Source organism: Pelophylax lessonae (genome assembly GCF_965119305.1).
Source record: "Pelophylax lessonae genome assembly, chromosome: 2".
NCBI lineage: Eukaryota > Metazoa > Chordata > Amphibia > Anura > Ranidae > Pelophylax > Pelophylax lessonae.
The window spans coordinates 686,769,635-686,785,698 of NC_138769.1; the positions used below are offsets into that span (position 1 = coordinate 686,769,635).

Genomic DNA, 16,064 nt, shown 5'->3' on the forward strand with positions numbered 1-16,064 from the left:
CTGATGTACCTAAATCCACTAATAAGGTCTGTATTGTTAGTAATCAGTAGGTCTAGTAATGCGTTATCTCTTGTTGATGCATTCACCAACTGACCCATGCAATTATCGTGCAAGACATTTAGGAAATGCCGAGCCTTAGACAAATGTACATTTCCATCTGCCCAGTCAATTTCAGAATAATTAAAACCTCTTATTATAATGACATTTCTCAGTCTTGCTGCCATTCCAAGCTGTGAAAGGAGGTCCGCCTCCCCCTCCTCTCTTAGGTTAGGGGGCCTGTAGCATACATCCACTATTACTTTCCCATTATTTCCCCCGCTTTGTAGCTCCACCCACAAGGATTCCACCTCCTCCCTAGCTCCATTAGTAATATTGTCCCTCACGTTCACTTGCACATCATTTTTGATATACAGGCATACCCCTCCCCCTTTCTTATCCTCCCTATCTCTACGATATAGGAAATACCCCTGAATAGTTGCCAGCCAATCGTGTGAGCTGTCAAACCAAGTTTCTGAAATTCCCACAAAATTTAAATCCTACTCATACATTAGCAGCTCCAGTTTTCTCCTCTTATTAGCTAGACTTCTAGCATTGGTGTACAAGGCTCGTAAATGTTGTCCTGTTACATACTATTTCCTTGTTAGTTGTTATGAGGCTGCAATTTGGATTTACCAACTTACTTACCTTGGGTTTTGGTATTCTAGTCACCCTACCACTAATGCCCCCATTATTACCCGCTGAATCTTGCTCAATGCTGGCTAGTTCTACATCTGGAGCCTGCCCCCAACACCTACTTTAAAAGCCCCCTTTAACTTTTAGGCCATCTTCTCTCCCAGCAGAGCTGCATCTTTTCCATTTAGGTGCAGGCCATCTCTACTAAAGAGTCGGTAACCGACTGAGAAGTCATAACGGAAAAAAGGGACAATTGAGTGAAAACTTGTCTTACGGAAAACATTTTTAGATTTGATTTGAATGTGTGTAGAGAGGATGACTCTCTGATGTTCTTTGGAAGTGAATTCTAGAATTTTGGAGCATAGCAGGAGAAGGCTCTGTCTCCCATCAAGTTTAGATGAGTAGAGGGGACACACAGCAAACCAGAATATGAGGCACGGAGGTTACGCGGGGGGGGGGGGGAGTAAGTTGATAAAAGTTTAGAGAGATAATGGGGTACCAAGCCATGAATAGCCTTATAGGTGAGCAAGAGTGTCTTACAGTCTATGCGAAACCTGAATGGGAAGCCAGTGCAAGGACTCCAGGATAGGGGTAATATGGTCACTTGTACCAAACCTAGTCAGGATTCTGGCTACCTTTAACCACTTGCCTACAAGGCCTATTTTTGATATTTGGTGTTTACAAGCTAAAATCAGTTGTTTTTGCTAGAAAACTACTTAGAACCCCCAAACATTATATATTTTTTTTTTTTAGCAGAGACCCTAGAGAATAAAATGGAGATTATTGCAATATTTTTTATCACACTGTATTTGAGAAACGTCTTCCAAACGCAATTTTTTTGGAAAAAATTTACTTTTTTTAATTAAAAAATAAGAATCCAGTAAAGTTAGCCCAATTTGTTTCCATAATGTGAAAGATAATGTTACGCTGAGTAAATAGATACCCAACATGTCATGCTTCAAAATTGCGCACGCTCTCGGAATGGCGACAAACTTTGGTACTTAAAAATCCCCATAGGCGACATTTTAAAAATTTCTACAGGTTGCCATCTTAGAGTTACAGAGGAGGTCTAGGGCTCAAATTATTGCTCTTGCTCTTTCGATCGCGGCGATACCTCACGTGTGGTTTGAACACCGTTTACATATGTGGGCGGGGTTTCCGTATGCGTTCGCTTCAGCGCGCGAGCTAACGGGGACAGGGCGCTTTAATTTTTTTTTTTTTTTTTTTTTTTACTATTTATTTATTAATTTTTATTTTTACACTGTTTTAAAATAAAAATCATTTTTATTACTATTACAAGGAATGTAAACATTCCTTGTAATAGAAATAGGCACGACAGGACCTCTTTTTTGTGAGATCTGGGGTCAAAAATTCCTCAGATCTCACAAGTACAATTAAAGATTGAAAAAAAAAAAAAGGGACCTTTAAGTCGGCTGCTAGGCAACGCCGTTTGCCGTCGCTCCGATCCTCCAAGACCATAGAGTTGAGTGAGGGCAAGCTTGCCCTCACTCGACATCCTGTCTGTGAGGATCCGGGACCCGATCGTTTTCCCCGCTGCCAGCAGGTCCGGTAAGCGGGGCAAAGGACTGGGAGGGGTACCCCTTCCGCCATCCCAGAGGGTGATCTCGCGGCGAATCTGCCGCTGGGACCACCCTTATCGGAAAGCCAATCGCCTGCAGTTTAAAAAAATACCAGGGTTATGGCAGCTATATGCTGCCATAACACCGGTATTTAAGTTTAAATGCAGGACGTATATATACAGTGGCCGGTAGAGAGGTGGTTAACCACTTGCCGACCGCCGCAAGTACATATACTGCGGCGGTCAGCCCCTCACAGGCAAAGTGACGTACCGGTACGTCACTAGCCTGTGAGGCTCTGGGGAGCGAGCGCACGCCGGAGGCGCACTCCCTCGCGGTAACGGACCCCCCTGCGCGTGTGAGCGGCGGACCCGATGTCCGCCGCTCACTCACGATCATCTGTGACAGCGGGAGAAAGGCAGGCGGCTAGTGTAAACAAGCCGCCTGTCGTTCTCCCCTGTGTAGAAACCGTGATCATACGGTTCTATTATGTGTCAAAAATGTCAGTCAAGGGTCCGATCTGTCCGCCCCAATGTCGCAGTCCCGCAAAAAAATCGCAAAAACAACAAAAATGAGAAAAATCTTTCCCTTTGATAGTAAACGCAATAACTTTTGCACAAACCAATTAAAATACGCTTTTTGCAATTTTTTTTTTACCAAATATATGTAGCATAAAACAAATTGGCCGAAAATGTTAAAAAAATTTGATTTTTGCATTTTTTTTGGGGAATTTCATATAAAAAAATGTAAAAAATATTGTTATTTTTAAAAATTGACGCTCTTTTTTTGTTTATAGCACATGATCAAAAAATGGCACAGGTGATCAAATACCACCAAAAGAAAGCTCTGTTTGTGGGAAAAAAATGACGTCAAATAAGTTTAGGTACAGCGTCGCACGACCGCGCAATTGTCCGTTAAAGTCACGCAGTGCCGAATCGCAAAATACCCCCTGGTCAGGAAGGGGGTAAAATCTTCCGAGGCTTAAGTGGTTAAAGGCGCTATATAAAATAAAGTTTATTATTATCATTATTTAAAATTTCTTCTTTATCCACTTGCCTACTGAGCACTTTCACCCTCTTCCTGCCCAGGCCAATTTTTAGCTTTCAGCGTTGTCACACTGAATGACAATTTCATGGCTATGTAACACTGTAACCAAACTACATTTTTAATCACCGCTGGGTTTTGTTTTTTGCTAAACGGAAAAAGGCCAAAAATTTCAACAAAAACAAAAAAACGTTTTCTTAGTTTCTGTTATAACATTTTGTAAATAAGTAATTTTTCTCCTTCACTGATGTGCGCTGAAGAAGCAGCACTGATATGCTGCACTTATGGGCACTCACAGGCATCAATGATGGGCACTGATTGGCAGCACTGATGGGCACCGTTGGGTTTGCACTAGAAATCAGGACAATGATGATCAGTGCCCTGAATATCAGTGTAGATGTCCCCTGTGTGGATTGCCACTTACCGGCTCTCCTCTCCTCACACGCTGTCAGTGCGAGGAGAGGACTGCCGATAACTGGCAAATCCTGTTTACACTGTGATTGAACACAGCTGATCACATGGTAAGGAGCTGCTGGTGATTGGCTCTTAATGCTGATCTGTGATCAGCTGTACCCGAAGTACACAGCGATCACAGAGCACTCCCGATGCACACCCCGGGGGGAGGCAGGGTTCTGGGAGGACGTCAATAGATGCCCTCCTGGAAATGTGCGACCGCGCTGTAGCCGCCATTCGACTATAGCACAGTAGGGAAGAGTTAAAGTTGAGGCAAACCTCTTAGGCCTCATTCACACTTCGTGTTCCCGCTTGTGATTTTGTGTGGGTGATTGTCATGCGATTCCACGTGTTGTTTGTCATCCAAAAGAAGCTTCTTCTCCTTTTTTTGGCAACAAGCTTCATGTGAATTTTAAAGGCATATTTTGTCGTGATTTCAGTGTAATTCTGTTGTGCAACACTTGTGGCACAGTGTTTGGGGTTCTATTTCAAATGAACTACACCCAAAAGTGCACTGCATGTTTTGCAGTGTTTGCCACGCGATTTGCAATCACAGCGATTCCACCAACAATTCCAAGTTCCCAAGTGTGAATAGGGCCTTAGGAAAGTTGTGGCAGTGTCTCATCAATAATGAATTTTTAGATGCAGAGGATGCCTAAAATCGGACTTGTATCTTAGTGCAGTTTTCTGAGAAATACAGTGAGCCAATCACACAAGCAGGAAATGACATTTCGGGGGAGGATATGTGCACCAACTGTGTACCGAATGCCTCCAGGTTATACTGCATTGAATATTATAGAAAATTACGGTGCTGCAGACTGCAAAGGAAGATAATTTATAATAACATTCAATTACAATATGGCTTGTATGACAATTGTATATGCAGTTATATATTTTTTTATTTGGTATTTTTTTTTCCCAAAAAAGTGGCGTTACCCTTTAAGTAAAGTGTAGTTTTTAATAAACCGGAAAAAGCTTTATAAATGTATTTATTTACTTCTGTGCCGTTCTGCAGTGGATACTTTGTATGGAAATAGTATTCCTCCATGATTATCAACGGCTGCACCCTGTACACATGTCCCTCCTGCTCCTGAAGGGCAGACAGCCTGACAACTTGTTATCGCTGCAGAGAGAGAATATTGTTCAGCTGCTCACTGTTCCTATGCCTGTTAGGGAGGAGAGATAATGTTATGAATGCTTATGCTGTGAGAACCTGGCACAGGATGGCTCTATCTGCTTTCCAAGCAAAACACACTATTTTCTGCAAAGTCAAATAGGGAGAGCGGTTTAGAGAAAAATAGTATTATTAAAGGAGAACTCCACTATACTTATATTAGCATTTGTAAACATTTACAACTTCTAATTCCCCATTGTGGCAATATCATATCCCAGCCTGAACACCACTTCTGGTGCACTTAGCCGTGACCTGATCTTCAGGCAAACAGCTAAATGCCCCATTATATACATATATATATATTGAAGCACTAGTTTAAAGGATTGTGAATGGTGTATATGTTTCACCTTGTCTACTCGCCTACACATGACAAAGTAATCCAGGTTTTATGGCTGATGGGTGCACCCTAGAGCCCAGAGGCTTTGTAGAGCTTTGTGAGGAATAAAGATTCCATATGTCCACACTTTACCTAGTAGATAGATTTCATTCTTACTCTCAGCTGTCCACAAGTTTTTATATGCGAACTGATTGATGCTCAGGGGTCTCTTTCTCTGCTGTGCGAGCCTGCTGCTGGGTGAAAAGGCTGACTGCTGACAGAACACTAACACTACAGCTCCCTTTCTAAAGGTCCAACTCTTTGTCATTCCTGATGGCCCCCATAGGCAACAACCTTCTTTGCATTCCAGTATTGTTAGATGGAAACAACATCTCGTCATTAAAACTTCTGACCGCAAGAGCAAGGTTCAATCTGTTTTTCAGATATGCAAGCCATCTGACCCTCTGTTCACATGGTTGGTAAGTTTTATCAGGTGAATAATCAGGCCCCAGCTGATACCAGCTTCGGTTGTAAGGTTCTTCAGCTGTAGAGTTTCTCTGTGGGCCTTTTAGCCTCCTCATGGTAATCTGTTAGATATTTGATGTAATTATTAAGGTAAGATGCCTAAATACACTCTAAATATTATTACTATTTTTATTATTATTAAACAGGATTTATATAGCGCCAACAGTTTGTGCAGTGTTTTTCATTACTGTTACATAACAGTTCAGAAGACAGAAGGGATCTACTCATGAGAGTTTATAATGTAATGGGAAGGGCAGTAAAGTTAGTAACTGTGTAGGAATGAGTTGTCCGAGAAAGTAAAATTCAGTTGTTAACTGAAGGCGGATTAGGCTTGCCTAAAGAGATTTCAGGGCCCAGGCTTGGGGTTCTTCAGATAACAAGAAGATTATGAACCCCACTTTCACAATCTCTGTGGAAAAGGTTCTAGGCTGAAGAGCAAAGTACAGCAAGCAGGCATTCTTGAAAGCCCTGAACTTCTTCCGGTCACCAGAGAATCACTCAGGTGTTTGTACCCGTGGTTCCAGGAGGCGGGACCACCACTGTATGTAAAGAGGTGGTGTGTTCCTGCGTTGATGAGGCAGATGCAGTGCTGGTGGATGGTGGACTGGGGTCCGCAGAAGCAGGGGACACCGTCAGGTGCTGCAGACGACCCTGCAAATTAAAGTACCCTTCCTGTAGTGGCTGTACTACTTGGGTGGGGCAATGACCTCCTGGCACAGAGCCTCGATCAGGGAAGCAACTCTGTTGGCCTCTGACATGGCTGGATTCTACTGTCATGTACCTGATCCAAGGCCAAGGTGCTGAAAGGGCTCCCCTTGCGGCTAAGTGTGGCACACCCCTAAAGGTGGTACAGGAGGTATAGCGCCCAAAGAAGCACAGGTTGCTAATAGGGTGCCGAAGAGCTGGGCTGATGGATGCCTGGTGGGTACTGGAGAAGGCAGGAAACACAGCCAGACAGATATCCCTCGGGAACTCCAAAAGAACTTGGCAAACTTGTGCACACAGAGAGCAGTGGTAAGACAAAGTTGAGGATCAAACACAGGTTGTCAGTCCGGGGATAAGGCAAGTAGCGGAAACAGGAACTTGGCCGAGGTCACAACAGGAAAGCAGACAGGAGATAATAGCAAAGTCCGTAACGAGAGTCGGGGTCATATATGGGTAATCAAAGTCCGTAACTTGAGCCGGGGTCATACATGGGTAATCAAACAGGAGCAAGGTTGGTAAAGCAAGCCAGAGGGTCAATGCCAGAAGGAGGAGATAAAGCATATCAGCTACAAGCCAAGTCACAATGGGGAATCCAAGAGAAGTACACAGGAGCTCAGGAACACAGGGAGGCTGACGACAATCCGGCAATGGAATAAATCCCACAGCAGTGTTTTATAGGCCAGCGAGTGGCCGAATTTGTCACGCATTGCGTGCACTATTGCGCACACGCGTTCGCCAGTTTGCACCGTTGCGCATTTGCGTACGCCTGTTTGCCGCTCCTGCGCCAGGGAGCACAGGGATGCGCCAAATGCGCCCATTTCTACTATTGGCAACATTGTCAGTTCTCCCACGTCTATTTCCCTGACACAGATGCTGGCACTTTTTTGAGTATTCTGACACCCCTGGGTGCCGACTGTCAGAATACAATAGCCAGAAGTGGAGATTCGAGCATCTATACTATTAGAGTGATTTCTCCGGTTCAGCCTCAAAATCCTAACATGTATGGCCAGCTTGAGACAAGTCGTTGTGGTTGCATTGCATAACAGCAGCCAGTGATTCAACTCAACTGCAGAGGGAAACAATATACTGTGGGACTGTCCAGGATAGAGCTGAAAACAATCAGCTCCCCCTTTTCTAAGACACCTGGTAAACGTTTTAACTGGTTAAATCAACTCTTCACCTGTAAAAGAGCATGTGAATTTCTGTTGACTGATTGATTGAACATTAATAAATGCAGAATCTCTCAACTTTGGGCAAGTTTGTGCTGCTAGTCAGGGATTTACATAGAAAGCCTCAAAGACTGATTTTTCAACACTTTTGATCTGTACTGTAATACAAACATTTTCTTTTTGGCACTGAGTGTTTACCTTATTAATAGTTTATAAAATGAGTGATAGTACCATCAGTGGCTTAACAATTTTAATTAGAAATTCCTTAAAAATGTTGTTCAATTGCTGTCATGCTCCTGCCTTGCTCCGAGCCTTCCACGCACGCTTCCCTCAGAAACCATTCTTTACTCCGCGGAGGAGGGGCCCTTGAGGGGGAGGTACTGTCATGGTCTTACCTTCTTGCTGTTCTCCTTCGTTTGACATGTGCTGGCGGCCATCTTGGTTTCTGGGTTTCTTGCAGCCTCCCACCCTGCGGCTCCTCCTTCCCACTGGGAGGAGCTGGATGCCTAGCTCATATATATAGGAGGTCTGTGGCTTCAGTTCCCTGCTTGGTCCTCCTGTGTTCACATGCTTCTAAGACTGCTGCTGCTTCTGGTTCCTGTTCCTGGCTTCGTCTGACTACCCTGCTGGTTCCTGATCCTGGCTTCGTCTGACTACCCTGCTGGTTCCTGATCCTGGCTTCGTCTGACTACCCTGCTGGTTCCTGACCCCTGGCTTCGCAAAGACTCTGCATCGGTTTCGCCATCCGTTTGGACTTTTGCTTTATAGCTTGTTTTTCAATAAAGCTTTCTTATTTTCACTTATCTGTTGTTGTACGTCTGGTTCATGGTTCCGTGACAATTGCCATGCCAATAGTTCAGATTTGAATGTATAATTTTGGCAGCCCTCAAATTTTCCACTCGCCTGCTCGCATTTTGTGAGTGGAAAATGATTGAGGGCAAGTGTGGGGCTGCCTCGGGAGCCATTCTCCCAGCGATCACCCAGGGGAAGAGAGAGGAGAGGAAGAGGAAAGCCAGCTAGATCATCAAAGAGCGGAGATCGCCCTGCTGTAACAGCATTCATTTGAATTGCCCGAAGCTCGCCGTGACACACAGCACCGCCTCTTGGCCCGGCTCCTTTGATAGACCGAACACTGGTCCAATGCCGACATGTGTGACATCGATCATAGGAGCCGATCCAAGAGGCGGGACTGTATGTGATGGCGAGCACCTGCAATTCAAATGAAAGCTGTTACAGCGGGGCGATACCCGTTCTGTGATTATCTGGCCAGCTTTCCTCTTCCTCTCCTCTCCCTTCCCCTGCATTGGTCAGGCTGCATTGACTGGCACAGGTGAGGCTGCATTGACAGGCACAGGTGAGGCTGCATTGACGGGCACAGGGGAGGCTGCATTGATGCGCACAGGGAAGGCTGCATTGATGCGCACAGGGGAGGCTGCATTGACGGGCACAGATGAGGCTGCATTGATGGGCACAGGTGAGGTTGCATTCATGAGCACTGGTGAGGGGGCATTGAATGGCACTGGTGAGGCTGCATTGATGGGCACTGGTAAGGCTGCATTCATGGGCACTGATCTGGCTGCACTGATGGGCACTGGTGAGGCTGCACTGATGGGCACTGGTGAGGCTACACTGATGGGCACTGGTGAGGCTACACTGATGGGCACTGGTAAGGCGGCACTGATAAGCTTCACTGATAGGCTGCATTGATGGGCACTGATAAAGTTGTTATTAATATTTATTTTTCTAACTTCTGCATTCATGCAAAAGCATTTACCAGGGTCTTTTTATGAGATAATTTATGAGGGTGTGTTTAGGGGTGGTGCAGAGTAGAGGTTGGGTGGGGCAACGGGGGGCGAGTAACCCCTAAGGCCTGGCTAGTAGCTCAGGACTTAAAATTTTGAGCCCTGATTTTGGGATGGATGAGGGTAATGTAATGTATACATGTCTCTTGGTTCATAGCTGCACCAGCTTTAGAAATACATGGGTTTGCTCCCCCAAATTTTTTGCTTGTTTATTATGTATTCGGTCTGACCAGACTACCGAGGTTGAGCACCCCACCCCCCACACACACCTGTACTCTATCAGTGTCCACTATCAAGTAGATATAGGAGGAGTCCCCTGTAGTGCATTTGCACATCTCTCCCAGCAAGGAGTATTATCTCCAAGGGTTAGAAAGGCTGGATCCATCTCTTTTTCATGGATAGTGTAGGAACCACTGATAATGGGGTACTTTGACGTAGTGGTGGGCTTGAGCACTATATGGCCATATGGTGGGACCAAATCCCCATTTTTATTTATGGATTGTCTTCAAATTTGGTAGTAATTTATTTTGCATGTGTGCGCTATTCTTTTTTAATATACATGTCTCTTGGTTCATAGCTGCACCAGCTTTATAAATACATGGGTTTGCTCCCCCAAATTTTTTGCTTGTTTATAATGTAATGTTTATGTCTGTGACCCCATACTATAGACAGATACCATGTACGTATACTATATATACAGTGCCTTGCAAAAGTATTCACCCCCTTGACTTTTTACCTATTTTGGTACATTACAGCCTTAAGTTCAATGTTTTGTTAATCTGAATTTTATGTGATGGATCAGAACACAATAGTCTAAGTTGGTGAAGTGAAATGAGAAGAATATATACATAAAACTATTTTTTAGAAATAGAAAACAGAATATTGGCATGTGCGTATGTATTCACCCCCTTTGTTGTGAAGCCCATAAAAATCTCTGGTGCAACCAATTATCTTCAGAAGTCACATAATTAGTGAAATGATGTCCACCTGTGTGCAATCTAAGTCACTTGATCTGTCATTACATATACACACCTTTTTTGAAAAGCCCCAGAGGCTGCAATACCTAAGCAAGAGGCACCACTAACCAAAACTGCTATGAAGACCAAGGAACTCTCCAAACAAGTAAGGGACAATGTTCAGAAGTACAAGTCAGGGTTAGGTTTTAAAAAATATCCAAATCTTTGATGATCCCCAGGAGCACCATCAAATCTATCATAACCAAATGGAAAGAACATGGCACAACAGCAAACTTGCCAAGAGATGGCTGCCCACCAAAACTCAGGGACCGGGCAAAGAGGGCATTAATCAGAGAGGCAGCAGAGAGACCTAAGGTAACCCTGGAGGAGCTGCAGAGTTCCACAGCAGAGACTGGAGTATCTGTACATAGGACGACAATAAGCCGTACACTCCATAGAGTTTGGCTTTATGGCAGAGTGGCCGGAAGAAAGACATTACTTTCAGCAAAAAAACAAAATGGTACGTTTTCAGTTTGCGTTAAGGCATGTGGGAGACTCCCAAAATGTATGGAGGAAGGTGCTCTGGTCTGAGGAGAATAAAATTGAACTTTTCGGCCATCAAAGAAAACGCTCTGTCTGACGCAATCACATGACATCACCCAAAGAACACCATCCCCACAGTGAAACATGCTGGTGGCAGCATCATGCTGTGGGGATGTTTTTCAGCAACCGGGACTGGGAAACTGGTCAGAGTTGAGGGAAAGATGGATGGTGCTAAATACAGGGATAGTCTTAAGAAAAACTTGTACCACTGTGCGTGATTTGAGGCTGGGACGGAGGTTCACCTTCCAGCAGGACAATGACCCCAAATACACTGTGTGACGAGCGCCCATTTGCTGGGACGTTCGCAACGTGCTACTGGAGGTGTGTGGAGGCCAGACTCCTGCCCACGGACTATGGGCCCTGGCTTGTAGGGGAGTGTACCTCTGTGTGGGGGTATATGCTGGAGGACCATGGGAGTAGTGTTACTTTGGACTCAAATCCATGTCACCCCAAAATACAGACTCTGAGACTAAGATCCATGTTACAGGCCTAAAGCTGCCTGTTACAGCAGAGGACTTCTCCACACAATGAGAGACTAAAGAGATGCTAACAACGTCAAACTCAGCCATTATCTACTGTGGGGATGTGTATTGACAATTATCATAAGGTATTTTGAAAATGGAGATGGGCAGTCTACAAGCCTACGTCTTCTACTTTCATCTGTCTAGAGGTGGTTTTGTATTTACACTTCTAGGAATACGTATTCAGCTTTGTTTTGGGGGCTTGTTGTTTGTTGAGTTAATTATGATAATGTTGCAGTCTCATTCACATATTGTCTCTTTCCAGATGACCAAGGTATGTTAACTATGTTCTGTATACAATAACATTTGCATATGATAATGAAATCAAACACATGGATCTGTATATATTGGAAGTGAGTTGTTGAATAAGGGTCTTTTGTTTACCCTTCATCGAGCTTAGGCTTATGTTTGGGGGGAATTGAGGGGCCAGGTCACTGCATCACGTGAGATTCTGGAGACCTAAGACAGAAATACTTGGTCCAAGTATTGGGGATCTGTTATACTGGTGGCGAGCGGTGGGATTCTTCTCTGAATAGATCCCAAACCAGGAATGCAGTGAGGAGCCCAGCAGCATCTCGGTCTAAGGAGGAACTCAGGAGATGGAGCGAGCTAGCCCCCGGGCAGTGTCCCCATATGAGGTGGAGTTCTAGCGGAGACTACAAGACATACTGGCAAAGGAACAGGGCCATATGTCAGCCAAGGACAAGGGGAACTGGAGAAAATATGTAATGCAAGAACTCTGGCAGGAGTCCATGGAGGTAGCACAGCTTTGGCGGAAAGAGGAGCTTCCAAGTACAGTGGGGGGGCTATGATGGCCCAGGCCTGTTGTGGAAGGCCATGGAGGAGGATGATGATTTTGGCAGTCCTTGCGATGTCGCGGTTCTGAGCTATTTATTATTACCGGAGAAGGATGCTACCAGTCCAGTTGTTGTTGGAGCTGAGACTAGACCTCATCTACCTGGTTATCATCGAGTGGGGGTTGGAACAGGACTACCAACACCTCCTACACTTGGTCCAGCAGCAGCCAACAGCACTGGGGGTGGAGATGGTCATGCCCACTACCCAGGACCAGCCAGCATTAGCGGGAGAGGCGATTGTAGGTCCCTCGTCCCAGCAGCAGCCAACAGCACTGGGGGTGGAGATGGTCCTGCCCACTACCCAGGACCAGCCAGTGGTACCGGGAGAGGCGATTGTAGGTCCCTCGTCCCAGCAGCAGCCAGTGGTACCTGGAGAGGCGATTGTAGGTCCCTCGTCCCAGCAGCAGCCAACAGCACTGGCGGTGGAGATGGTCGTGCCCACTACCCAGGACCAGCCAGCATTAGCGGGAGAGGCGATTGTAGGTCCCTCATCCCAGCAGAAGCCAACAGCACTGGGGGTGGAGATGGTCATGCCCACTACACAGGACCAGCCAGCAGTACCAGGAGAGGCGATTGTAGGTCCCTCGTCCCAGCAGCAGCCAACAGCACTGGGGGTGGAGATGGTCGTGCCCACTACCCAGGACCAGCCAGCATTAGCGGGAGAGGCGATTGTAGGTCCCTTGTCCCAGCAGCTGAGTGCCTACCCAGCGGAAGAACTGGCACCCGGGCAGAACCCCACTGGTATCTGCCCACCAGTCCATGCACCTTTTGGGATGGAAGGGGTGGATAGGGCCGTGGCCTGCACACCTGGATTACAGAGATGCTGGGCAATTGGCCCAGATCCCCAACCCCCTAGTATGGGGGCCCATGCCACCCTGATTTTGCCCCTCCAGCAACCATGGAATGCCTCTGGAGTGGATAATAGCTGGTGCCCTGCCCAGGAAGACCCCGGATATTTTAATTGGGACGTAGGGCAGGAGGCCCTCTGGAGAATGGCACAGCCTGGCAAAAGACACCAGACTAACACAGACCCAAACCAGTTTGAGGTCTGGGATCTGGTTAGTCTCCCCAGGAGGAGGGAGATATGTGACGAACGCCCATTTGCTGGGACGTTCGCCATGGGCTACTGGAGGTGTGTGGAGGGCAGCCTCCTGCCCACGGACTATGGGCCCTGGCTTGTAGGGGAGTGCACCTCTGTGTGGGGGTATATGCTGGAGGACCATGGGAGTAGTGTTACTTTGGACTCAAATCCATGTCACCCCAAGATACAGACTCTGAGACTAAGATCCATGTTACAGGCCTAAAGCTGCCTGTTACAGCAGAGGACTTCTCCACACAATGAGAGACTAAAGAGATGCTCACAACGTCAAATTCAGTCATTATCTACTGTGGGGATGTGTATTGACACTTATAAGGTATTTAGAAAACAGAGACGGGCAGTCTACAAGCCTACGTCTTCTACTTTCATCTGTATAGAGGTGGTTTTGTATTTACACTTCTAGGAATACGTATTCGGCTTTGTTTTTGGGGGCTTGTTGTTTGTTGAGTTAATTATGATAATGTTGCAGTCTCATTCACCTATTGTCTCTTTCCAGATGGCCAAGGTATGTTAACTATTTTCTATATACAATTACATTTGCATATGATAATGAAATCAAACACATGAGACTGTATATATTGGAAGTGAGTTGTTGAATAAAGTGTCTTTTGTTTTACCCTTCATCAAGCTTAGGCTGATGTTTGGGGGGAATTGAGGGGCCAGGTCACTGCATCACGTGAGATTCTGGAGACCTAAGACAGAAATACTTGGTCCAAGTATTGGGAATCTGTTACACACTGCTAAAGCAACACTTGAGTGGTTTAAGGGGCCTAGTCAAAGCCCAGACCTCAATCCAATAGAAAATCTGTGGTTAGGCTTAAAGATTGCTGTTCACAAGCGCAAACCATCCAACTTGAAGGAGCTGGAGCAGTTTTGAAAGGAGGAATGGGCAAAAATCCCAGTGGTAAGATGTGGCAAGTTCATAGAGACTTATCCAAAGCGACTTGGAGCTGTGATTAACGCGAAAGGTGGCTCTACAAAGTATTGACTGTAGGGGGGTGAATAGTTTTGCACATTGAGTTTTTCTGTTATTTTATCCTATTTGTGACAAAAGTCCTACTTCTGTATTAAACTTTGCTTGGTACACATGCATTATAATAAGAACCATTTTTTCCCAAACGGAAACCATATTCCTGAGTTTTATTTGTTAAAGTGTTGCTAAACCCTGGAGCCTGCATTCACTATATCTGGTCTCCCACGGTACTCAGAACATGGAAATGCAATTATTTTAGTAAATATAAACAGCTAAATACCTTTTCTCATCAGCAGTATATTGCAGTCTTATGACTTCTATCACTGTTAGCCGAGCACTGCTTAAAGCCTGAAGAAGGAGTTTTCACTCTCCTCTGACTGTCCTAAGAGGCAGGATGCCCCTGACCCTCTTTCTGGACAGTGCTGATTGGCCCTGTGCTACTCACATGCACCCTCCCAAACAAAAAATTAAATTCTCTAGCAATACACACAAAACTGAGCATGTGCAGAGTGCTCGATCCACTTGGGTCTGATTTTTCTGTTATTTATTGCCATTGGCTATAGCCGCTACTAATAATCACTGTGTGCTCTCCCAGCCAGGACACCTCCCCTTAAAAGGGGAACATAATAGCGTAGTGAGAGGGATTACCCTATCAATACTGACCGTGGTGATGGGGGAATCAAGCAATTTTCTTTCCCGCAACCTGTGATTGCATGAAAGAAAATCACTCCACTTATAGGTCAGCTTTACTCTAATTCATTGTTTGAAAAAGCCACGTTGTATTCTGCCTTTAAAATATTTAAATAACACTGAATCTGCTTTCTCTTTCCAGGTGCCATGGCGGTGTCCATTCCACGTCTTGATTTGGTGATCTCATTCGTGGGTGCGGTATGCAGCAGTTCATTAGCACTTATCCTTCCGCCACTGATTGAAATTCTCACTTTCTACAAGGACAATCTCAGCCCGCTTACAATTGCGAAGGATGTTTCCATAGCAGTGATTGGATTTGTGGGTTTTATCATGGGAACCTATGTAACAATTGAAGAAATTATTTACCCAACTCATTTACCACTGCTAAATGTCACAGAGAGCCCTTTAAAAGACTTTAACAGCACTTACCTAGGATTACACTGAATACTCTTGTCTATGGGACTATTCCTATTCCAGTGCCTTTAAACTTACAAGAGAGCTAAGGATATGTGCACATTGGCGTCTTCTGATATCATTTTTGATCCTTTTTTTTTTTTGCAGAAGGAAAATAGAAACATAATGCAAGTATTTTTTTTAGTTGTCTTTTCACATTTTCCTTTAGCTGGGTACACACTATACAACTTTTGTTGTTTGATTTCCTTTAGATTTAAATTCAACAATGTATTGCAAGGGCCTGCCTGATTGCATACAAATTGAAAGTGTTTAGGTTTGACCTAATGTTATATGGTTTTAATAAATCTAAAAGAAAAATTAAAGAAATTTGTATAGTGTGTATCCCGCTTTAGTTTCTTTTTGCATTCCTAGTTGTTTTAAAACTTATTTTTTCCTGCTTATTCTATGGAAAACAGGTATTTTATATACACTGCTCAAAAAAATTAAAGGAACACTTTCTAATCAGATTATAGGA

General features: G+C 44.9%; 1 protein-coding gene across 2 annotated transcripts in view; it reads left to right on the forward strand.

The window, feature by feature from the left end:
- Nucleotides 1-15,682, forward strand: part of SLC36A4 (solute carrier family 36 member 4) — a 516,124-nt gene extending 500,442 nt beyond the window's left edge. For both annotated transcript variants that reach the window (XM_082245868.1, XM_082245869.1), the window contains exon 11: nt 15,279-15,682. In XM_082245868.1, the coding sequence (XP_082101994.1) occupies nt 15,279-15,580 (302 nt within the window). In that variant the 3' untranslated portion in view covers nt 15,581-15,682. The remainder of the gene's footprint in view (nt 1-15,278) is intronic.
- The last annotated feature ends 382 nt before the right edge of the window (nt 15,683-16,064 follow it).